At 55.6% G+C, this 22,937-nt stretch overlaps 1 protein-coding gene across 1 annotated transcript in view; it reads right to left on the reverse strand.

Moving 5' to 3' along the window:
* Positions 1–814: 814 nt before the first annotated feature.
* ARRDC1 (arrestin domain containing 1) overlaps positions 815–22,937 on the reverse strand; it is a 34,630-nt gene continuing 12,507 nt past the window's right edge. The window contains exons 2-8 of the mRNA XM_082295216.1: positions 18,065–18,175; positions 6,237–6,287; positions 5,962–6,116; positions 5,293–5,475; positions 4,808–4,984; positions 4,248–4,659; positions 815–3,348 (exon numbers count right to left, since the gene is read on the reverse strand). Coding sequence (XP_082151342.1) covers positions 3,284–3,348; positions 4,248–4,659; positions 4,808–4,984; positions 5,293–5,475; positions 5,962–6,116; positions 6,237–6,287; positions 18,065–18,175 — 1,154 coding nt within the window. The 3' untranslated portion in view covers positions 815–3,283. The remainder of the gene's footprint in view (positions 3,349–4,247; positions 4,660–4,807; positions 4,985–5,292; positions 5,476–5,961; positions 6,117–6,236; positions 6,288–18,064; positions 18,176–22,937) is intronic.

Genomic DNA, 22,937 nt, shown 5'->3' on the forward strand with positions numbered 1-22,937 from the left:
TTTTTGTGTCAGGCTTCACTTCCCTGCGCAGCCTGGGACAGGCAAGGCGGGGCAGGAGGGTTGGAAAACACTGATTGTCATTTGTTATGTCAATTCTCTTGCTCAGAGACAACCCCGGGGTGATGACCTGCTCACCCTGGCCAGAGCCACCTCGCAGGGCTGAGAGGGGCCCCTGCACAGCAGCTGTGCTGTGGAGCAGCCCTGGCATCCAAAAGGTTGAGGACCACCCTGAGGTGTAGCTCCAGCTCCTTCCTGCTCCCTCCACAGCAGCCGGTGGTGACGGACACTCCTCACCGGTCAGGAGCGTTCCTGTTTGCTCCTTGCTTTCCAACGGGGACTCTGTGTACAGGAGAGCTCCCAAGGACCAGTTTGTAGCAAATATAATTTGGGAGAGCAAGTTCAGGAGCACTGCAGAGACACAGGGCACAGCATGGGCTGGGTGAGGGCTCCCTCCTCCACAGCCTCCACCGTGGATGGGATGTGCCCAAAGCAAAGGTGAGACAAGGAGGACAGGACAGATGCTGGCTGGGAGTCTGGAAAAACAGCCCGGGGCTCTGGTCACAGCAAGCAAACAGCAATCCCATTTTCCAGCCAAGGAACGTGGGCTGGACACAGCAGCAGCAGCTCAGCTCCAGGGACGGAGAAGGAGCCGGGAAACCAGTCCTGGTCCCAGCCCCATCTCCCTCTCCCAGAGCCTGGCTGGGTCAGGAGCCTGCAGCCCAGCCCAGAAGCTCCAGAAGCATTGACACTTCATAGGAATTTTTCCAGAGGTGTGGAAGGGATTTGGGTTGAAGGATATGCACAGCCAGCAGCAAGGAAGGCCACGGGAGCTGCAGGCAGGCTGAGCCAGGCCAGACAGGTTCAGCCAAGTGGGAGGAAGAGGAAGAGCACTGGGAAGAGCTGTACCTGCCTTTGATCCATTGTGGATCAAGAATGCTGCTCATGGCAGGCAAAGGAGAGTGGAATCATGGAAGCTGGGCAGAGGCATAAGCTGAGCAGAGAATGAAGAAGGATCTTTGTGTCCAGGACACAGATCACAGCCTGCAGTGACAGCATTTAGGGAACACCTGCATGCCTCAGACATGGGATCAGCAAAGAGGGGGTGTGGGGAGGACCCTTCTTCCACTTTCAATAAATTTATTCCTTTAGGAGAGGGCTCGGCCTGGTGGTCTCCAGCCCTTCCAGCCAGACCTTGGCTGTGCCATCTCCATCCTCCTAAAGGCAGAGTCTGCTCTCCTCTTCCTCCCCACCAGCAGTGAGCACTGCCCAAGACTCCTGGGCCACTCAGACAAATCCTGGCTTCAGGACACAGAGCCTGGGGAGCAGCAGTGCAGTGGCTGCTCTCTCCAGAGCCAAGCCCACGTGATGCCAAATTCCCTCCAGCCATGTGGAATTTTGAGCCTGGCACTGTGGTCAGCCCACACTGTGTTTGTTTTCCCCGAGCTGCCTTGGCAGAGGTCACCACCCTTCCTGGTGAGAGCAAAAAAACCTCACTTCATTTTGTAAGAAATCAGCAAGGTGCATTCCTGGATTTGGCATGAACAGGCACATGGATCAGCATCAGAAATGGATGAAAAGCACAGCATTTCTCTTAGAATAATTTATTAAATACAGAATTAAAATTTGTATTTCTGAATTCAATCATTAAAAACAAAACTTCATCTCTATATATATATATTTATATATATTCAGGGACAACGACAATCACTCTATCAGCGTGGTTGTGCCAGCACTGCTCAGAACAGCACCTTTGCTACGTTACCCTTAAAGCAGTTCGATGCTTAAAAAAAAAATAAAACAAAATAAAAAAGCATTTGCAAAGAAAGAGTGCAAAGCAGGGCCTGTCCCAGCTGCCTGAGGGGTGTGCAGAGGTGGCTGAGCAAGGAGCAGCAGCTGGAAATGCTCCTAAAGGTCTGTCAGATATTGCTTGCCCAGCCTGAGGCCATGTGAGGACCAACTCTGAGGTGCCAGAGGTCTGGAGGCCACAACTCCAGCCTGGCTGGGTACCTGTGGCTCTGAAGGATGTGACTTGTGGTTTCCTCAGCTTGGGTAGTCAGTGCTAAACAAGTTAAACAAGGTGGTGGGGGGGTGGGGGAAAGCACAAAAGAAAAATTGCAAGAAACCCCAGCTCGTTGCCCTGACTGCCGGGTGCAGCGGAGGCTGCGGGCGAGGCGCAGCCGTTCCCACACGGTTTGTGTTCATTGTCACATTCTGCTGAGGCTCAGGGGACACACAGTGCCACCACACACCCTCGTGCACTGCCTTGGCAGGGACAGCCACTCCTGGGGACAGCCCAGGCTGAGCCCCGCAGAGGGTGGGCCCAGAGGGAAGGGATGCCACGGGCCGGGCCCCTGGGCAGACTCAGAGGTAGCATCAGACAGACTTTTGTGATTGATGGTCACGTAACTCTGGCCTGGGAGGAGAGGGCACCCTGCAGGGGCGGGAGGTGGGACATGGGATGTGGTCCCCCCGCTTGCAGAGTGACCAGTGCTGTTGTCCTGTGTGCCAGGGCCCAGCAGTGAGCGAGGATGGGCTGTGTCCCACAGGGCTCTGTGGAGAAAAGCTACCCGTGGTGGAAAAGGGCACCCCACAGAACACCAGGCTCCCCCCACAGCTCATCAGGGCTTATCAGCAAGTGCCCCCATGAACCCCCCCCCGCCCACGGCCACTCACACTGCCAGTCACTCCCCCACAGCTCAGGTACAGCGAGGACTTGTGCTTTTGGCTTTTTAAAAGTCCCTGACCTTCTGGACCTGCTTACTCCAAGAAACCTCCTGCTACCCTTAGGACCTCTGAGGACAAGGAGGAAGGGCTGTCAAAACCACTTGTGGAGAGCACATGGGCCCTGAAAGAGGAAAGAAAGTCCACACAGCCCAGCGTTCCCCTACAGCAGAGCTGTGCCAAGTCAGGAGTGTTTCAGATAAGGCATCGCAGGTGCTTTGATAGTAAAGCAGTTAGTGTTGACTACAGTACTGGAACAGGCTGCTGCCCAGGGCACCCCGGCAGCAAACCCAGCTCTCCAGCACTTGGTGCAGCAGCAGGAGGCAGTTCAGTTTCCCAGACCTCTCCTACACACATGCAGGCTGCTCTGGCTGCTCTTTTTGGTTTTTTACCCCCCTCCCTAGAAAGAGACTTAAAAAGCCCAGGCTGGGATGTGGCAGCTCCCCCCTCAAAGCAGCCAGAGAGACAAGAAGACACCTTGTGCTGTACCAGACTTTGCCACAGGCGGGTGCCCCGTGGTACCAGGGTGGGCAGCGCCGGCGGGGCTCAGAGCAGGGGAGGGCTAATTGCCATTGCTGATGCTGGAGTTGGCACTGCTGCAGCTCTGCTCGTAGGATGGAGGTGCCTCTGCGGAGGAAAGGAAGAATGAGAGAGGTTATGGTGTGTGTTTGGGAGGTTCCCTTCACCCCAGTCTGTGTAACCCAGTGCAGAGTTAAGCAATCCACCAACACACACTCCCTGCCAGGGCCCCACAGCCTGCCCTGCTGAGGTACATGGGGTTTGTAGGATTTGAGTCAGCCAGTCCCATCCCTACCCTGATGCACACAGAGATTAAAATCACCACCTCACAGTCCTGTTCTGTTCCTCCCTTTCCTTCCCAAGCATCCTCCTGTCCTCCAGCAGCTCCAGATCATCCATGCTCCATGTGCCCCAACCCAGGGCTGAAGTGACACATGGAGTGTCCCGTTACCCCAATGCAAACAGAGGGGTTGATTTGGGTAGGACTGTGCTAAGAGACACTGCTGGCCCTGCCAGCCCAGCACAGCTCCAGGAACCCAGCACAGCTCCACAGGACTCTGGCACGCTGGGATTTCCCTGAGCTGTTCCACCCCGGACACTTCCTCAGCTCCCACCCCCACAGCTTCAGACCAGCTGCAGGCCCACTCCAAGTCAGACAGAAGATTTCAGTGACATCATTTTCCTGGCTCTGTTCCCACCAGCCTCACCACAAGCCAAGAAGTTTTTCTATCAGTGGGAGGCTGAAAGCTCATTTAAGAACAGGGAGATCCTCTCATGAGGAGCCCAGGGCAGGCATGGGCGTGGATATGGGAAGGACAGCTGGCTTTTACAGCTGGAAGAGGGGACTCCTCCAGAGGATAAAGCAGGCAGAGAGATGTCACAATCCCCTCTGACAGTAGCCTCCAGCAGACTGACTGAATCCCCACATTCCCAACAGTTCACAGCTAGCACAGACTTGTGGTAGGAGCCATTTCCCCCCAGTCCCAGATCCCAGGAGCGCTGCTCACCGTAGGGGTATCCCCACGTGCTGTACTCCGGGGGCAGGATGAGCGAGCTGGCTGTGGGGACAGGCACCACGTTCCCCTCGGCGTAGTAGGGGACAGTGGCTCCCGTGGACAGGCAGAGCGTGGGGTGGTTTGGGGAGCCCGTCTGCTCCGAGTCCGCCCGTATCTCCTGGAAGCTCAGTCCTGGGGCGTAGCTAAAGGGCTGCTGCTGGGAATGGCTTTTGGTGGGGATGGAGACATTGTCCATGGGGTGATAGCCACTGGCAGCCTCCTCTTCCTCCGGGGGGGCACTGGGGACCACCACAGATGGGATGTGCTGAATGGAGCGGGAGGGGCTCAGCGGGACTCTGTTCACAGCAATGTTACCAATGTAGATGGGGAGAGTGACAGAAACCTCTGGGGACTTGATGGAAACCTGGAAGAGAAGGGAAAACAGTGGCATCCTCATTATACATGGCAGTGGGAAGGTTCACCTGGTGTCAGGACCACCCACACCACACAGCTCAGCCTGGAAGGGGGCACAGAGCTGCAGCCCAGGCCAGGGATACTGTGGATAAACTCACCTGGATGTAGTAGTCGATGTGGATGAGGCTGCAGCCCTGCAGAATGGACTGGGGCAGTGCTGGAACCAGGATCTGCTCCTTCCATTCTGCATGTTTCCAGGCTTTCACCCCGGAGCCTTCCACCTCGGCGATGGTCCTCAGGTCGTAAATCCAGCGCTTGGATTTATAGGCCACTTTCTGCACAGGCAGGAGGAAACACAGCTTGCACAGAGGCTGCAGGTGGTCTCCTGTCTCCCAAATGTAAGTCAGGACACAAACCCACCCAACTGCTTTGTCAAATAGGCACAAGCACAAACCCAAGGAATACCCATTGTTGTGAAAGACTGAGCAGGGATAAGCAAGACAAGTTCTACCTTTTCTTTCCCCAGGAATGTACAGAGAAACAGAGCTGGAGATTTGGCCTCCTTGCTGACCCCAGTTTCACAGAGGCCTTCATGAGGTGGAGCACCAGCACAAGCCAGAGAATGGCCCCACCGGACACTGACCTGGAGCAGACTGGCCACCACAGCGCCGGTGTCCCGGCCAGACTTGTTCTCTATGTCCGTGCGGAGCTGGATGGCCTGGCCCACGATGTAGCCCTTCAGATCTGATGTGGCTGTCAGGATGATGTTGCCACTTTTCACAAGCTTGTAGTTGAACTTCTTGGTGATGGACATAGTGTTGGGCTGCTGCAGGACGGCACAGACAGAGGTGTTGGCTCAAGAGAGTCAGAGAGCCTCTGGGAAAACACTCAAGAGATTCAAAACAAGCAAGCAGAAATATTTGCATCTAAGAGGATGCAAAGAATCAGAAACATGGCAACACCATAAACAACACGTCTCACTTCCCCAGCCCCACTGTTCTCCTGTCCTATTAGTTGCTTCCCCCTCCAAAGCAGGTTCCCCAAACCCAGGTCTCTCCAAGCACCTGAAGCTGTTGGCTTGCATGCGTGAAAATTCAGAGAAATCTTTCAAAGCAATACACACGAGAGTCAGAAATCACCTGGAGCAGGTACTGACAGCAAGGCAGGAGAGATGAGGAGTCCTTGTCCTGCTCTTGCATAGTCACAGCATGCAGTCAGAGCTGTCCAGCCACACAGTGACTCCTCAGACAGCAGAACAAGGACAAGTGCTGAAGTGTTGGCATTTCCCAGCCAAGCCCCTCCTCGTTCTTACCTCGATGTCAGGGATGTCGTTCAGGTTGAGAGGGCAGAGAACGTAGAAGATCTTGTTGCATTTGTAGTCCTTGGAGAAGCGAGGTGTGTCTATCACAGCTTTCACCTGATGCAGGACCTTGCCAAAAGGGCCTTCAAAGGACGTAGGAGCAGAAGCTGGAGTCGAGAGAAAAAGAAAAGATCATAAGGCTGAGTCAGGCCAGTTTCTGAACTGGAAGGATATGCAAAAGCCAAGGCTTCCAGGGAAGGGCCTTCAGCCACATTTCTGCATCTTACCTGGCAGCAGGAACTGGAAGGGAAAGTTGTGCTCTCCAGCCGTCAGGACCCCTGTGGAAACAAGAGTGAAGGGTAAGTGAGACAGGCTGAGAGGCTGCTCCTTGGAATGTGTGATCTTGTGGGAGAGAGGCCACCACCCAGGGAATCACACGCAGCCTGTTCAGCTGCCTACAGCCACCAGACAGCTCCAGATCCGATGGGCAGTGCTTGAGCCACCAGAAGCACCTGCTGCCACCCACCCCTCCTTGGGATAGGAGAGGTTCTGCATTAAGATATCCTGTAAATAAAGTGGTTTGGGGCAGGGTCCAAGGGATCCCAGTGCCACAGCAACTGGTCAGTGCCAGGCTGTCAACACAGGGGTCAGCAGGGCTGCTGTGGGTTTATTTTTCCTCAAGTCTTCTCCCTGTCAGGCAGTCAGGGGGAATGTGAGAGATCACAGGCACAGTCTGAGGGCGGTAGGGAGTTCTGGTGGGCATCCAGCCACACGCCAAGCCCCTCACAGAGGCACAGGGTTCAGGAGCTGGAACCAGAGGTCCACCCACCCCCGGTCCCAAGAAGGGACCTGCGATACCTCAGCCCAGCTTCTGAGACAACAGGAGAGCAGAAAAATATTGCCACAACATCAAAACCTCAGCACTTGTTTTTTTCAACCATTGCTCTGGAATGGCCTCGAGGGCACAGGGCAGAGCCGAGATCCAGCTCATGGCTAAAACAACAGATTCCAACTCCTCAACTCCATCCACCCTCCAGCACTCCCAGATCCCAGATTCCCTCCAGGGTAGTGTGACAGCTGAACTGGACCCACAGTGTGATCCAGTAACACCAGGCAGCTCCCAAAGTTGCCTTCAGCAAGAAAAAACTTTGAGGTTTATCCACATTTGTCAAATCCACGTACACACAAGTTTTGTCAGAGCTGAGAGGAGACCCGGATACCCAGTAAATCGAGCCGTGTTTGTTCTGCTTTGTAGGATCATTGCTGGAGGTACCAAAACCCCAGAGCTGGCTGGTGCTTTTGTTGTTGCAAGACAGAAGGAGGCAGCTTGCTGGTTAGCAGTGCTGGCTCTGCAGAGCTGACAGTAATCGAGTCCTGTCGTCAGGGGATTAAGTGGATTACATGGAAGGGGGAGGTGGGGAAGAGAGGAGTAAATCCCCCCCACTGACACCGCAGCCCAGGCAGGACTTGGTGCACCATTCATGCTATGAAAAGCTGGATCTCTGCCTCTCTGCTCGCTCAGCTGCTCCATGGGGACGAGGGACACCCCAGTGAGCGCATCCCGCCCGCAGGGACAGCGGGATAAATAATCCAACACGCGCCTCATCACGGATCTCTGCAAAGGCTCGTCGGGACAACATCAGAGATGTCTATTTATACACTTTGTCCTCACAGAGAGGAACAAGATTTGCTCATTGCCATCACCTCCCTGCTGATTCCCCTCCCGTCCTCCAAACAAACCCGAATTATGTAGGCTAAAATGCAGCACCCGGCGCTGTCACCAGGTGGAGGCACCAAGCCAGGCTCTGTCCTCGCTGCCAGGCCCGATGCTCCAGAGCTGGGCAGGCTCGGAGGCAGGTGTGGAACAGCCTCTCCTGTTCCCTCCTGGGCAGCCTGGCTCAGCAAAGGTGCCAGGTGAGATGCAGCTGGTGCCTTGGCTGGTTGGTTCCAGGATAAGCCTGGTTAATGTGAATGACTCGATGAACCCAGCCCTTGTTTGGTGCCCTGAGGGTTTCTGTCTTCTAATGGGCACCATTCAACATTGATCTTACACCCATTATCTCTACTTCCAGAAAGCAAACGGGTTACTGGAATACATCGGCTGTCCCGGCATTGCAGTACAGGGACTCTCTCCACCTGAAAAGGAGTGGGAGCAAGTCCTGCTCCTGCCCTGCAGAAGGGAGGGAGGTGGCAGTTCCAGAGGGGAGCGGTCACCGAGTTTCCACCAAGAGAATTCCCAGCTGTGTGACCTGCAGAGCTCCAAATGAAGGTGCAGGCAGTGATTCCAGGTCTCCTGCTAGGAGCATGAAACTTCACAGCCTTTCCAGGACCCTTAGGATGAGCCCACAGACCCAAGTAAAAGCCCCTCTTCTACATTACAGGCAGCACCATCCAACAAGCTGTTTCTGTCCAACTCCTGCCCAGCTCAGGTGCACCAACAGGAAGTTGGGCTAGAAGTGAGCCTGTGAGCCCTTTCACAGTTTTTAACTCACACAGCATCACTGAGCAAGGCCATGAACTCTTCCAGGAACACGCGTGGGCAGCGTCACCCGTGGAGGATGTGGTTTGGCTGTCAGAGCCACCATGTGACTCACTGGCACTGAGGCAGTTTCTGCACAGGTAGCCCAAGCTCTGAGTAGGTCACCAGATGGGAACTGCCCACAGGTCAGCCCAGACCACCCTGATGGTCCTGACCAAACCCAAGTGCCCACTGACCTGTTGGGTGTGACCCACTGAACAGCCTGCAAATCCCCAGATCACAGCAGGGGAGATGCAGCATCAGGCAGCGTGTCCAGAGCCATTCCACAGCTGCATCTGCTGTGCAATCCCAACATCCCAGCAGCAAAGGGAACACACGGCCCATGGAAAGCCACTCATCACCCCTGTCATTCCAGCCCAGAGAGCTTCAAGCAACAATCCAGGACGTTTAATGTGCTAATTTCATCTACAAGTGGACTTTGCAGCAGAGACAGCTGTTGGCAGCAGGCAGAGGTGAGCTGATTTCCAGCCATGGTGGGACCCATGGCCATCCCAACACTTGGGAAGAGCTGCCCTTTCCATGCTGCTCCAGAACTGCTGCTTTGCCAAAGCACCCCCAAGCCTGGGCAGGGCACAGCAGGTCAGCAGGAGTTCAGCACTGCTTGAGGAGGGCATTGAGACCCCTCCAACAGGGGCAGGTCACAAACCACTGTGAGGGGACAGGGCTGTGCCAGCCACCGCAGCCACGCTGAGCCAGCACCTCCCCATTCCCAGAAGCCGGAACAAAGGCCACAGTGTCCTCGGCTGCAAAAAAGCTTTTCCTGAAGTTTATGTGCAGCTAAAAATACCTTGAGAAAGTCATTAGGCAGCAGAGGCAGCTGGCCTAGCAGGGCTCTGCTGTGGGGCCATACCTGCAGCAGCCTTTCCCCCTGGTAGGAGTCAAGCCAGCAGAGACTGGCCGCCCCCGCACAGCCTTGGGAAACTTCCTCCCGAAAAATTCCTGAAGGGAAAGAAGCTGCTGTCCCAGATAGCCTAGAAAAAAACCCAAGTCCAGACAGCAGGAGCAGCAACAACACACTAACAGTACAGAAGAACCTTGGAGATTTCCCTGAGTCCAGTGGAAAGCTGTCCGGTCTCTCCCATTCATGGCTCAGCTGCTCCCCTCCGTTCCACACAGGCACTGGGGTTGTTCACTTGTACCGCTGGATGTGGAGGACTCCCGGAATATTTCATTTACAGAAAAGAAATGCCTCGATCCAGAGGGCTGATGCCAAGTCTTCTGACTCCCCTGGCGATGCTGGGTTGCCATCCAGAGAGACCTTGCCAGGCTGAAAGGTTGGGCCTGTGAGAATCTCGGGAAGTTTGATAAGGCCAAGTGCAAGGTCCTGCAGCTGGGTCAGGGCAAACCCAAGCAAAAACACAGGCTGGGCAGAGAACGGATGGAGAAAAGCCCTGAGGAGAAGGACTTGGGAATGTTGGTGGATGAGAAGCTCAATGTGCCCCCGCTGTGTGTGCTGACCCCAGGCACCCCCTGCGTGCTGGGCTGAGCCCCCAGTGTGGGCAGCAGGAAAGGGGGGGATTCAGTCCATCAGCTCTGCTCAGGTGAGACCCCACGTGCAGAGCTGCCTTGGGGCCCAGCACAGGAAGGACCTGGAGCTGCTGGAGAGAGTCCAGAGGAGGCCATGAAGACGCTCCAAGGCTGGAGCCCCTCTTCTCAGAAACCAGGCTGGGACAGCTGGAGGTGTTCACCTGGAGAAGAGAAGGTTCCAGGGACACCTCAGAGCCCCTTCCAGTGCCTAAAGGGGCTCCAGGAGAGCTGGAGAGGGACTGGGGACAAGAGTATGTAGTGCCAGGACAAGGGGGATATTGGGAAGGAATTGTTCCCTGGGAGGGTGGGCAGGCCCTGGCACAGGGTGCCCAGAGCAGCTGTAGCTGCCCCTGGATCCCTGGCAGTGCCCAAGGCCAGGCTGGACATTGGGGCTTGGAGCAGCCTGGGACAGTGGGAGGTGTCCCTGCCATGGCAGGGGTGGCACTGGATGAGCTTTAAGGTCTCTTCCCACGCAAACAAAGGTTTCCCTGCACTCATTGCAACCCAGAGCACTGCTGCACCACTGCAAGGGAAAACTGACACCATCACACCCGTTGGGGGTGAAATGACCACAGGTCTGTATTTACACTCTTAGACAAATGATCCAAGTCGAGTTTACTCCACCACAGCTGCTGGAAGTGTCTGGGCTCTGGTCCGAGCAGTGCAGCATCCCTGGCTGGTGCTGCCAGGCCCCCACCCAGGCGGAGTTGGCAGCCAGAGAAATCACCAACCCTTCAAAGCCATCATCCCTCCAGAGCGAGGGGAAGCTCCCTGCCCACACCCTGCCCTGACTGCAGCTGGCCAAGGGCTGGGAAAGGTCCTCCAGCAGCCTCTGCCCAGCACAAGAGCAGGGCTGGGCTGGGGCTCAGGAGGATCCAACCCCACAGGAACAAGGACACAGCCCTGCTTGCCGTGTCCCACCCACCTTCCCAGGGCTGTCTGTCAGCTTTCTGTGCAAACAGCCCAGTCTGACAGCCCCGGCAGGGCCAGATCTGCCTGGGCTGCACGTTCCAACCAGTGCCACTGCAGGGACACCTGCCAAACCCTCCTCCCACGCTGGCTGCCCCAGCCCCAGAGCCTCCGTCTGGAAGTACCAGGCAGTCACAGCCGCCTCTCCACAAGGGTCACGGCCACCATAACAAAGCCAGGACCTCCAGGATGGCAGAAGGGAGTTGGGAGGTGCCTTGGTCGCTCCTGCACAGACACGGCAGACTCAGATGAGCCTTCATTCCTCTCCTACGAAGGTTTGCCCTGCGGTGTGCTGGGACAGCCAGCCCAGACGTGTGACACACAGCAGGCTGCTGGCCAGGAACCACGGCGTGTGGCACAGCACACACCTCTGCCTCACCAAGCTTCACTCACAGCTACGCAGGGCAAAAGAGGTGAATATTCTGTGTGTCACTCCCTCCATCCCCCAAAGAGGAGGATGGTATCAGCTCTGTAGCCACCACTAGGAGCCTGGAAGGTGTCCCTGCAACCCCAGGCACGGGAGACAGGGAGTGGCTGAAATGGGGCTCCTGCCCCAACCCCCGTCCCTCCCCACCAGTCCCTCCCCAGCTCTGCTCCCTCCTGCTGCACACACGGATGCTAGAATGGGAACAGGCTGCACCTTTGGAGTACACAGATTTTTTGGTTCTTCTAGTAGAGGAACAGCAGGCCAGACCATATGGCAGTTTCTCCCTGGCTACTTAACGAGTGATGCATTAACTGTGTTGGCCAATTCAAGGAGTATAGAAAGGTACCTAGTGCCTGCTGGTCCCTGTGCCATCACTTGTAGCAGTATGGTCTTTCTTCCTGCTGCCTAAAATCGGCCCTGGGGAAGGCGAGCTCCTCCAAAGGTGCTGAGTTAGACTGATTCTGGTGTTGCTGATGCATGGCTTGAGTACTCTCCTCTCAAGGCTCTCCAGGCAGAGAGCAGGGAAGCAGCAGGTTCATGTTTTCCACTTCGGGGTGGAGAAATGAGCAGCCCTAGCTCTGCACTGTGCCACAGGACCCCAAGTGCCCAGCCACGGGCAGAGATGTCACTCTCACTGCAGTCCCAGGAGCCAGCACCCCGCTTACTCCTGTCCTCCCCTCTCTCCTCATCCACTTCTGCTGCCAGAAAACTGAATATTAGATGTAAGCAGGAGGCCAGAGCTCCTTAGCTCTCAGGAGGCTCTATCAGAGCTGTCAGAAGGGACGCATTAAGTCTGTGCCAGGGCACCTGAGGTGACGCTGAGCCATTGCAGCTTTAGCACAGGACTCAACTCGGCCTCCGGTGAATGAAGTTAATACAGGGGATTACAAACTGCAACAAAGGAGGGAAAATGCACACATTTGCTCGTGCCATCAGCAGGCACAGGTGCCACAGAGGGAGCAGCCAAGAGCCAGAAGAGCAACCTGCCAGCAAGCACAGCCAAAGCTGCTGGGAAAGCCTCGGTGTTCAGCTCCAACAAGAGCTCTCCTGCTCTGTGTGGCAGCGATGGAGCACAACCCCAGCAGGCTCCACGCTCCCTTTCAAGGCAGCAACTCGCTCACTCCAGCTCTGCAAACGCACAACACACTGCAGGAACAGCCTCCAGCACTCCAACACGGGTAATGCTGCTGAGATAAACCTTTCTGTAACACAGGAGGTGCAGCAGAGTGCCCAGCACTGAGGCGAGGGCTCCACTGCTCATAAACCTCTGTGTCAGCAGTTTCCAGAGACATTCTCAATGAATTAGCAGGATCTGGCAGTATGGCAACGCTGCAAAAAACCCCAGAGGATTAACTGGTCTACTGAGGCAAGAAATTGGGAAGTGCTGAGGAAGCGGCTGTGGCCCAAGGCAACTGCAGATCCTTTGGTGAGGTTTTCCTGGGCTGAACCTGCAGCTACTGCTCCTGAACCTGGCAGCACAGTGTGGCCAGGAGCTGGCACCAGCACATCCTTAATGGCTCACTGCTGCCCATGGACACCCTCCTGCTCTCACCTGGGCAAGGGCTGTCCAGGAGCATCACCTGCTGCTCTGAGACCTCCTGCTCGCACAGAACAAGCTGCACAAGTCTCACAATGCTGCTTAGTCAGGTCACCAAGATTTTTAAATTCAGCTGGGAGCAAAGATTGTTACCCTGTGCCAACTGCTGGCCATGAAGGTGTTGTGCCAGGCCGACAGAGAACCACCCCAGGGAAGAGGTGATGCACAGCTGCCCCTTTTCAGCTCTTTGTGCAAGAAATTTGCCAGCAGAGGAAGCATGTGGAGCTGCCAGGAAATCCCTGCAGCGCCTTCAAGCTAACTAACAAGCTGCCAAAAGAAAGGTCAGCTGGAAATTACATCCAGCTCCCTGCACAAGTTCAACTCAGGTACAAGGAGAGAATGAAAAAACCAGAAGTCTACCTTTGCATGCACAACCCCTCCACAGGGCAAGAGCTGTGCATGCAGCTGGAGATGCAGGGAAGGGACAGCCCCATGGGGGTACAGGCACAGGATGGACCTGCTCCTCTCTGGCTGAACAAGGGCAGAGCCACAGCAGGGAGGGGGAGAGGAGCAGGAGGCTCCACAGAGCTGAATCACTCCATTATATTGGATCAAGAGAAGCATCTCTGTGCCCGAGAGCAGTGGGTACAAGCGGTGCCATTCTGTGCTCGCTGCCACTTGATCCCCTGCACTGCTGGCACCTACAGAAACCCAGCAGCCCCCACCCCTCTTGCAAGGAAAAACCAACACCAGCAAGCAATCAAAGTCCAAGTGGGAAAAGTAAATACCCTCTTAGCCTGCCCTCCAGGAGGCAAACAACGAGCCCCACTGGGAGCCCTCGGTGGGCTGAGTGACCTCTGTAGCACAGCAGCCTCTCCAGCAAACAGAGCAGCGAGAGGCTCTGGAGCAGCTGGCACACTCTGCACTTCCCAGCAGCTTTTATGTAAAGAGCCCGAGTTCATTAAACCATTGGCCTGTGTGTGATTGCCAAGGCTACAGCACAATCCCCTGCCCCTCACGGCTGCCTGCTGCCTCCAGCTCCTGCCCTGCCCCACCAGAGGCTTTCCCAGAGCACAGAGGATGCCCTGCTCGAGTGGGGACAAGCCCTGAGGGGAGCAGGGTCCCCTGCAGCAACATTCATCACCAACCTGCAGATGCTCCAGTGGCACAGCTGGGTCCTCCACACCCTGTTCCAAGGTGGAGAGAGAAAGGAAAGTGCCTTAAATGAGTGCCAAAGTGGGCATCTGGGTTATTTCAGGGCCTGCCTCCTTTTTTCATGCAATGTACAGCCTTAAGAAAAAACCCAAAGCAGTGTGTAATACCAGCAGTGGCTGATGCCACAGAGGACGAGCTGCCCCCTCACTTATTTCAATGCAAAGGTGCGTGGGACGAGAAGTGTGGAGTCACTCTTGGAGGCTTAAAGAGCAATCTGAGCCTCAACAGTTTTGCAAACCTCCTCTCTCCTTCCCCCCACCGTGTCCTCAAAGAGCACAGATTTGTGTTTTTTAAAGTTCCTGCTCAGGATGTGGGAAGGGAGAGAGCGAGGCGGGCTGTTTGTCAGGCTGAGCCTGCCTCCCTGCACCACCTCCACAGGTGCCAGCACTGCAGTGGCACCGCTGGAGCTGGGCCACTCACCAGGGACGGGCAAGACAGAGCCCCATTCGCTGTGTGGCCTTGGGGACACCTGGGATTCCTCCTCTAGCCAAGCCAGTATTATCAGGCTGGATGAACTGGGGATGGTGTCAGAGGACAGCCTGGCATCCCCCTCTGCCCCAGGGCACAGCCTGGCTGCCAGCTTCTCCCCAGCAGGGACATGCTGCTCCTCCTTACCTCTTTTTTGTTAATGCACTTGTTCAAAAAGAAGAGGTAACAGCACTGCTGTAGTGGGGGGAAGGCAGGAACAGAAGAGTCCTCTGAGGCAGAAGCAAATTCCTCGCCTTCCTCAACTCATTCTCAGGCAGTGACATCTCCTGTGTGGGTAAGACCTCTGGGGGCACGGCAGGAAGGCAGTCCCTCCAGCTGACACCAGGGCCTCCCACAGTCCTGCCCTCCCTTCTGCTGTTTGCTTTTTGGTGGGAGGAGGTGAGGTGGGCACAGCCAACCCTCACCTGGAAGAACAAGCACAGATTCACCCTGGGAGGATTTTGCATGGTTTTTATACACCTGCAGGACCATACCAGGTCATGTAACCTTTGCTTGTGGGGCTCTGTCACGGGTGGCTGCTGGTGCTGGCCAGGGAAGCAGTTGTGTACTGGGCCAGTGGCCAGGCTGGCCTCATGCTCCTTTAGGAGTCCTTGCTTGGAAATGCTTCCAACTCCCTTAACTCACCCTCACCCTGGGCTCCTGCCATCACCCTCACCACCCCATGCCCCAAGAGCCAGGAGTCCAGCCTGCCTCAGTTTCCCCTCCCTGCCGGGTCAGCCCCGCAGGGAGGCACCCAGGGAACACCCACATGGGACACTCCATCTGTCTGGAGCTCCTTCATGCTCTCTTTAGGAAAGGCCAGGACAGCTGAGAGCTATTCCTGGAAAGCCTAAAAACGCCACGGCTGAGTCAGCGCCGAGGCTGTGCCTGCACAAGGCCATCGCAGGGCTCCCCCAGCACAGCCCTGCCACCGCCTCACTGTGCCAGGACACTGCACTGCCAGCAGCCCCTCGGAGGAGGCAGACAGACAGGCAGACACAGAGGCAGGGACACGGAGACGCAGCCCAGCTCCCTCTGCTCGGCCAGCCCAGACACGCATTAATGTCACAGCAAGGGCTGTGACAGCAGACAGCTCTCTCTGTCCCCGTGCCGCAGGCTGGAGCGGTGCCAGCCCCCAGGGCTTTTGTTCCACATCCCTGCAAGCCAGCGCAGCAAATGCAAGGGTCAGCTTCGAAGCCATCTCTGCTGGTGGACTCGGGTCCAAAGGCAGCATCGACACTGTCCCTTCCATCCACATCCCATTGCTCCCCTCTCCATCCTCCCAGGGCCCAGCTGTCCTGCCTGAATGCAGACATGGGACAAACCTGCAAGTCCAGGACAATAATTCCTGAGCATGAAGGGCAAATCCCCCCTTGGCTGCAGTCTCACACACAGGGACTGCCCACTCTCTCCCTCTCTGCTTCCCTACAGCTGGGAATTGGGCTGAGAGCTCCCAGCAGTTGTGTCCACACAAGTTTTTGGACACAAAAAGCTGAGGAACAGAGGTCGGTGACTGTGAGTTCCCAGCACACTGCTCCAGACCAACTGCTGGTACCTGGGGCTGGGCTTTCCTCACAACCTCACTGCACTCTGCAAGGCAGGACAGGAACAACAGCACAACACAGCTCAGTTTCTGATCACACGACTCTACAGGGACATATTTTCCCTTCAGTTCATTACATCTCAGGTAAGTCACGCACTGCAGTTTCTTGCCTCACCTGCAGGCAGCTGTGGCAGCTCTGGGAGACATCAGCTGGCCCATCCAGTCCAGGCACATGGCTCTGTGACCACCTCCAGTGCAGAGCCAGCAGCCCAGCCCTGCTGCCAGCCCCAAGCACCCGCTCAGGGCTGGCAGAGCCTGTGATACCAGTGGGTGACAGACAACAGCAATGCACAGGGAGGTACACACGAGTCTGGGTCCCAGAAAAGCAAGAGCCAAAAGACCAGGGTTTCCCACAAACACTTTAAGAACTGAGAACACCAAATTTTGGCCACATTTGGATGTCAGGCCTTCAAAGGGCACACTTCAGCACATGGCTTTTCCCTCCATCCTTCCCAATTCACTCTAGTCCTATTTATCAAGGGGATGGCTCTCAAGGCCAACCTCACAAGAACCGACTGCCAAAGCAGCTATCAAAGTCTTCCAGAAGCTGCAAACCCAACAAACAGCACACCCACCTCCTCCCACTCCACCCTCCCACCTGGCTTTTGCCACTGCTCAGCTTGACCAGCACAGATCTGCCCACAAGATCACAGCTCTCCCTCAAATCATTAAATATTAGGAACAGAAGTTGGAAGGAGCGTTTTTCAGTGCAGCTGCAGGTTTAAACCTCCCCACAAGTCCACACTCACTCACAGCCTACAGCTCCCAACTCACCTAAGCCCAATGGTCTGCAGCACCTTATAGACCCCTCTGTGATTGTGCCCCCCGACATTCACAGCTGGGCTCTCTGTGCTCAGCACATCCAGAATCGGGCAGGAATGTTTCCCATTGCCCTCCCAGGCAGTTTATCTCTGACTGCAGCCCCCAGGCCGCGAGCCAAGAGCCAGCCAGGCAACTGTCTCTCTTGGCAGGGACCTGAGAGCAAGCAGCACTCTCACCAGTTGCTGTGAGGATGAGCTCAAGTCTCCCCTCAATGCTAAAAGCTCTGCTTGGAAAATTGCTGAGCTAGCAGAAACTGCCATTTCAGTTTTACCCATTTCCTGTTATTAGATAAAACAGTATCAGAGGGCTGAACTTCTGCTATCCTGGGCTTTTGCCATGTTCCTGTTACAGCCACTGCCTTCAGCAGGTGAGTACTGGCACATCTTGATTTCAACAGGAGCCAGGGCACAGCATGAATTATTTGTGGTAGGGCTGACCTATTTAACAGCAGAAAGACAGCATTCATTCAGGCCCAGGTCCCCCCAGAGGCTGCTGGTGTCACTTTACCCACAGGACAATACAACACCATTGCTATCTCTGTCCATCTCACTGGGAGCAGGGGTAGCTGTCCTAGGCTGGTCCTGCCATGCTGCCAGCGCTTCTCCTGGAACACAGGTGACACCTCCACATCCCTTCAGAACAAACTCCTGCCTGCTACTGACCAGCTTTGATCAGTGTTTCGTGACAATCATAAACACATGCAGGAAGCAGAGCAGGAGGAACCCACAGAGCCTTGAGACAGGGAGCAGTCCCTGTGACAGCTCTGCTTCAGGGCCACAGGATGCCAGCAGTGCTTGCAGGGCGGCTGCCAAGTTCTGCTCAGGATCCTTCCCTGCACAGCTCCCACTAAGCTCTTGCAGTCTCTAATCCTGGCTCACATCCTCTGTGCACAAGCCAAGGCAGCCTGTGAGGGGTATTTCACATCGAGGGGATGCTGAAGTCTTGGTGATACATTTCTGTAAAGCATCTCTGGACCACACATCTCCACCAGGCCTTTGAGGACTGTACCTTTGTCTGCCAGGGACAGCGTGCTGTTGAAGTACTGCTCCTCCACAGTCCATGCTGTGTCATTGATCTTGCTGGACACCCCACAGGATCCAATGCAGCTCACCTTGATGGCTGTAAAGAGACAGGACACATGTCAGCACTGGGAGAAAGCAAAACCTCAGCTTCAGACTTGCTTCAGGTACTGTACTGTGCAGGAGCAGTGTCTCAGAAAAACACACACAGGGTGGGAAAATGGAGCAGAGGAAGCAGGTCATGCTTTCATTCCAAAAGCCTGTTTTTCAGCACTCCCAGCACAACTGAGCACTCCCTGCTACTCCAGTGCTATTCCTAGATATAGGAAATATCTTAGAAATATTAGAAATCCTCAAGCTGCTTTCCTTGCACTGTGGAAGCCCTTACCAGCTGTGACTGCAGCTCCCTGACAGGTAAACCTCGCTCCAGTTTTCCCCCAAATGAAGCAGTATTCCCTCCCAAAACCTGCCTTGGCACTCTGGCTGAGAGCAGAAACCTTGGGTGTCCCTGTCCAGACAGGGATGAGCAGCAAAGGCTCTGCTGCCTCCCACCCCACAAGGAGCCAGGCATCCCACAGTGTCCCACTGTCCCTAGGAGGAGAGACGTGTCTGGCACAAGCCCATTAACCAGCTGAACAAGGGGTACAGCCCTACTTGAAGCAGCAACAGAGAGCTGGACCCTCCAGTGCAGCCTGGACAAGCTCTCTGCTGCTTGACTTCACAGCCCTGTCACCCTCAGAGGACATTCCCAGCCCCTTGGGAGCCTGTGCCCAGCTCCTGGGGTCAGTCTCAGCTTCAAAGGCTTTCAGCAAAAGCACTTTGCCCATTAACACCTGTCCTGCATCAGGACCTCCAAAATGTCCACACACACATTGCTTCCCCACAGCCACTTCCAAGGGAGTAGCTTCCTCCTCTGTTAGAGACACAGGGCTCAGCAAAGCCACACAGCAAGGTCTGGAAGCATCAGAGGTGCCATCTGACCCTCCCAAGAGCAAGGACAGTAATTTGAGCCATGTTTGTGCCTTGCCTGGAGAAAGTCACCCCACAGCTCAGCCTGCAGCGTGGCTCAGGAGAGCTACGTGGCTCTCAGAGGAGCTCCCCACAGACATTTTCAGTTAGTCTTGGCCAATACTCAGCAGGTTGAAATTAGCTTCTGATGTCGACACCAGACCACAGACACAGACAAACGTGACAGACTGGCCTTGCTGCACAGCAAGAGGCGATCTGCAGAGCTGCCCCCATGCAGAGCACACAGGCAGACCTATCTGTGGCACAAACAGAGCCTTCAGGGCTGTCCCAGACTGAACATCTTCCCACCTGAATCCCATCAGGTTTTGCAAGAGCTTAACTGGAGCCCACAGAATGTCCTTAGCCCCATTTGCCAGGTGAATAGTTCTGCTGGCAGAAAGGTGACAGGATCCACCAGACAGACTCTTTGCCTGTTTGACCCGTCTGCTGCCCCGTATTCCAGTTGCATGCACAGGAAGCATCTCCCTGGGAAGCAGGTGACCAGTTTGCCTCGACTTAGGAGCTCTCCCCCTCCCCTCCACAAGAGCACTCAGCCCTGTTGATATCAACACCTCCAGCCATCTACCCAAACACTGAGGGCTGCACGTTATTGCTGCTTGCAACCACCTCAAACAGCTCTCCAGAGCACCTGCCTGGCCAATGTGACCTTGTCTCCCATGCTGACTCGAGACAGGGTGGAAAGAACCCCAAATCCAGCCCTCTCTGCGGGGGGAACACATAGTTCTTACCCCAGTCACAGCGAGGGGGGTCATGCAGTCAGATGGAATGAGCTCCTCAGGGCTTAAAGTCTGTAATCCCACAAGGAAGAACAGCCTCCCCCATCAGAGCTCCTGCCATACTCTCACAGCTGATCATGGCTGTGAGATGAAGAGCCCGTTGCAGTCCAAGTGTTGTTCTACACTCAAGGACAAAGCATAAGCAGCTCCAGATGCCAACTCTCATTAACCAAACATCAATACAGCAGTGAGGCTGACACATCCCTGGCTTGTTTGTGTCTGTGATGTGCTTCGGCATTTCCAAGGCAGGGAAATGGCCTGGGATGGGAACTCACCCAGCACAGCACAGAGCACACCTGAACAGATGCAGGTACCCTCCCGAGGTGAAGCATCCAAGGAACCCTCCACACATCCCCAGGTGACATCCAATGCTCTCTTTTGCCAGATGGCAGAACCAAAGCCACGGAGGGGCCTCAGCATCAGGAGCAGGAAAGGTTTTAGCAGGGCAGTGTCCTGTGTATCCACACACTGGTACCATGCTCCCACATCAGACACACTGCCACATCTCTGGGCTCACACCAAGCCTGTCCCACTCTCAGCCCACGTAACACAGATGGATCCAGCCAAATCAACCCCAGGCTCACCCGCTCCATTCCCACATTTTCACACAGGAGATGGCGAGCAAGAAAAACCCAACCAAAAACTGGAGAACGTTCACATCCTTGAGGAGCAACAGCCCCTGAGCAGGCTCCCCCTCAGCCTCCCGGCACCACAGGAGTTTATGGATCACCACCATCTGTTCAACGCCCAGATAAGGGGCCGACAGACTCTGACTGCAGCCCAATGCTGCACTGTGGTGCAGAGGCTCTCCTGCTCCAGGGAGGCAGGCGGGTGGGAATGCTCAGGAACACACGCTGCGGCCCAGCTCCCCTCCCACAGCAGACAGGCTCAGCAAGCAAAGGCAGTGGGTTTGCAGTCTGACACTCAGAGCCAGCCCATGGCTGGTGGGCCCTGCTGCCATGGCTCAGCACGAGGGCCAAAGTCAGACCGTGTCCAAAAGTATCCCTGCAGTTTGCTAAGGAGTTTTCCAGCACAGGAGCTGTCAGCTCCAAGGCTTCCCAATTAATCACTGACATCCCAAACTGGTGTGGTCACAGGCAGCCTGTGCCTAGAGAGGAGGGACAGTCCCTGGAGGGATTGCTCTGGGGCTCTGAGGGGTTCCAGTCCTTCAGCCCCACCAAACCCTCTCCAGCCACATTCCCTGACCATCACACACCCTGGGGCTGCCATGTCAGCCCCAAGGGACAGAAAGCAGCATTTCCAGCTGAAAAGTTTGAAGGAATTTCACTCTCCCCTTCCCTCTACGCTCCCCAAAGTTCCCAGTGTCCCATCATCAGGCACACGAAGTCACCACATGTAGGACAAGCCTTGGAGCAGCTCAGGGGGCAGAGATTTGTTATGGAGCATCTTCTCCAATCTGCTCCAGACACATGAGCTCCCCCCACCTCCTTGGGGAAGAAATGGGGTGGACAATAGCTCTGAGCTATTGCCCCACAGCTGACAGTGTGGCTGGACACAGGGACTGCATATCCCTGGCTCCTGGAGGAGCCCAGCAGATCCCCAGGCTCCCACAGGGTGGGTGATGCTGGGGGCAGCAGGTCCAGGACCCCCAGAGAGCCCCCCCAGTTTCACCCCCAGAGCAGGAAAACCTGGGGGCTACAGGGCTGGGATATTTGGGAGGTTTCTGAGGTGCCTGGTTCAACAGATCAAACAATTCGTCTCACTTCTAACCAAGTTTTGGAGCAGTGAACCATGAAATCAGCCTCTCATGAGCATCCCAGGGGCAGAGGGAGATACTGGGGACTTGCCTGGCTCTCTCGTGTCCAGGCTCCTGCCCACAAGCAGGAGGAGGGACAGGGATGTGTGACAGGCACAGCTTGGACACATGGTTCTGGGGGCAGCTGGAACCTAAAAATGGCATTGTCAGGACACACCTGGCAAAACCAGCAGCACCAGAGCTGCTGCAATGGAGCCACCTGAGCACAGAGCTCGTCAGCCTGCCCGTCAGGAAGCAAAATGCACAGTCTGGGCCTTTCCAAGGAAATCTTGGAACTATCAGGCTGCAGAAACAGGAAATAACAAGAGCTTCTGCATCAGAATAGGCCAGTTCCAGTTGTTAGAAACCCATTAGAAACACCTCAGGAATCCAGTGTTACCAGTGGCCCCAGTCACCTCCCTCCTGCTCCCTGTTTATCCAGGCTGATTTGAATAAATATAGGAAAAAAGCAAAGTCCAAAATCTCTACGGGGAGTGGGAGGGGGAGGCAGAGAGCAGCAAGTAGAGAAGAAATGAATGATGAAGCCATGCAGAAGGCAAGAGCCCTTCATCCCCGCAGTCCCTCGGGGATTGAGGGAAGCGGGCAGCTCCGCATCCAGCCAGGCACATCTTTAGCAACGCGCTGCAGCACGCGCCAAACGCTGGAAATAAAAGGAGACAGCTCAGCCATATCCATCTCTGCACAAAGTAAAAATAGAGATGCCAGGAGCTGGGCACGTCTGCCTTCTTCCAAGGTGATTTAAGGAGAGCAGCCATAGACTTCAAACTGCTTTTTCTCCTGACCCAGAGAGCCACCCTTCTCGGGGGAGCTGGCGTGGCATCTTGGGCACGAGGAAAGCACAGGACACGCATCCCCTCCTCTGCCAGGGGCAGCTTGTGTGTGCACACCCCTGCTTCCAAAATCCAGCCATGTGCTGAGCATGCAGAGGCTCAGTGGCCACTCTGCACTCAGCTCCAGTCACAAGGGAACACCTCTGACTTCAAGTCCCACCTGTGTCACACACCTGCCACAACAGATATGGGCAGAGGGGGAGGGAAGGAGATGCTGCCTCTTAGTCAGTTTGGATTTTCTAAGCTGGGCAGGGGAAGCAGCAAAACCAGTTCATAGAATCACAGAATATCCTGAGCTGGAAGGGACCACCAAGATCATCAATCCCACCCCTGGCCCTGCACAGACCCCCGAACAGCCCCACCCTGGGCATCCCTGGCAGCGCTGTCCAAACGCTCCTGGAGCTCTGGCAGCCTCGGGGCCGGGACCATTCCCTGGGGAGCCTGGGCAGT

This window comes from Coloeus monedula (assembly GCF_965178545.1).
Source record: "Coloeus monedula genome assembly, chromosome: 21".
In the NCBI taxonomy this organism is placed as follows: Eukaryota; Metazoa; Chordata; class Aves; order Passeriformes; family Corvidae; genus Coloeus; species Coloeus monedula.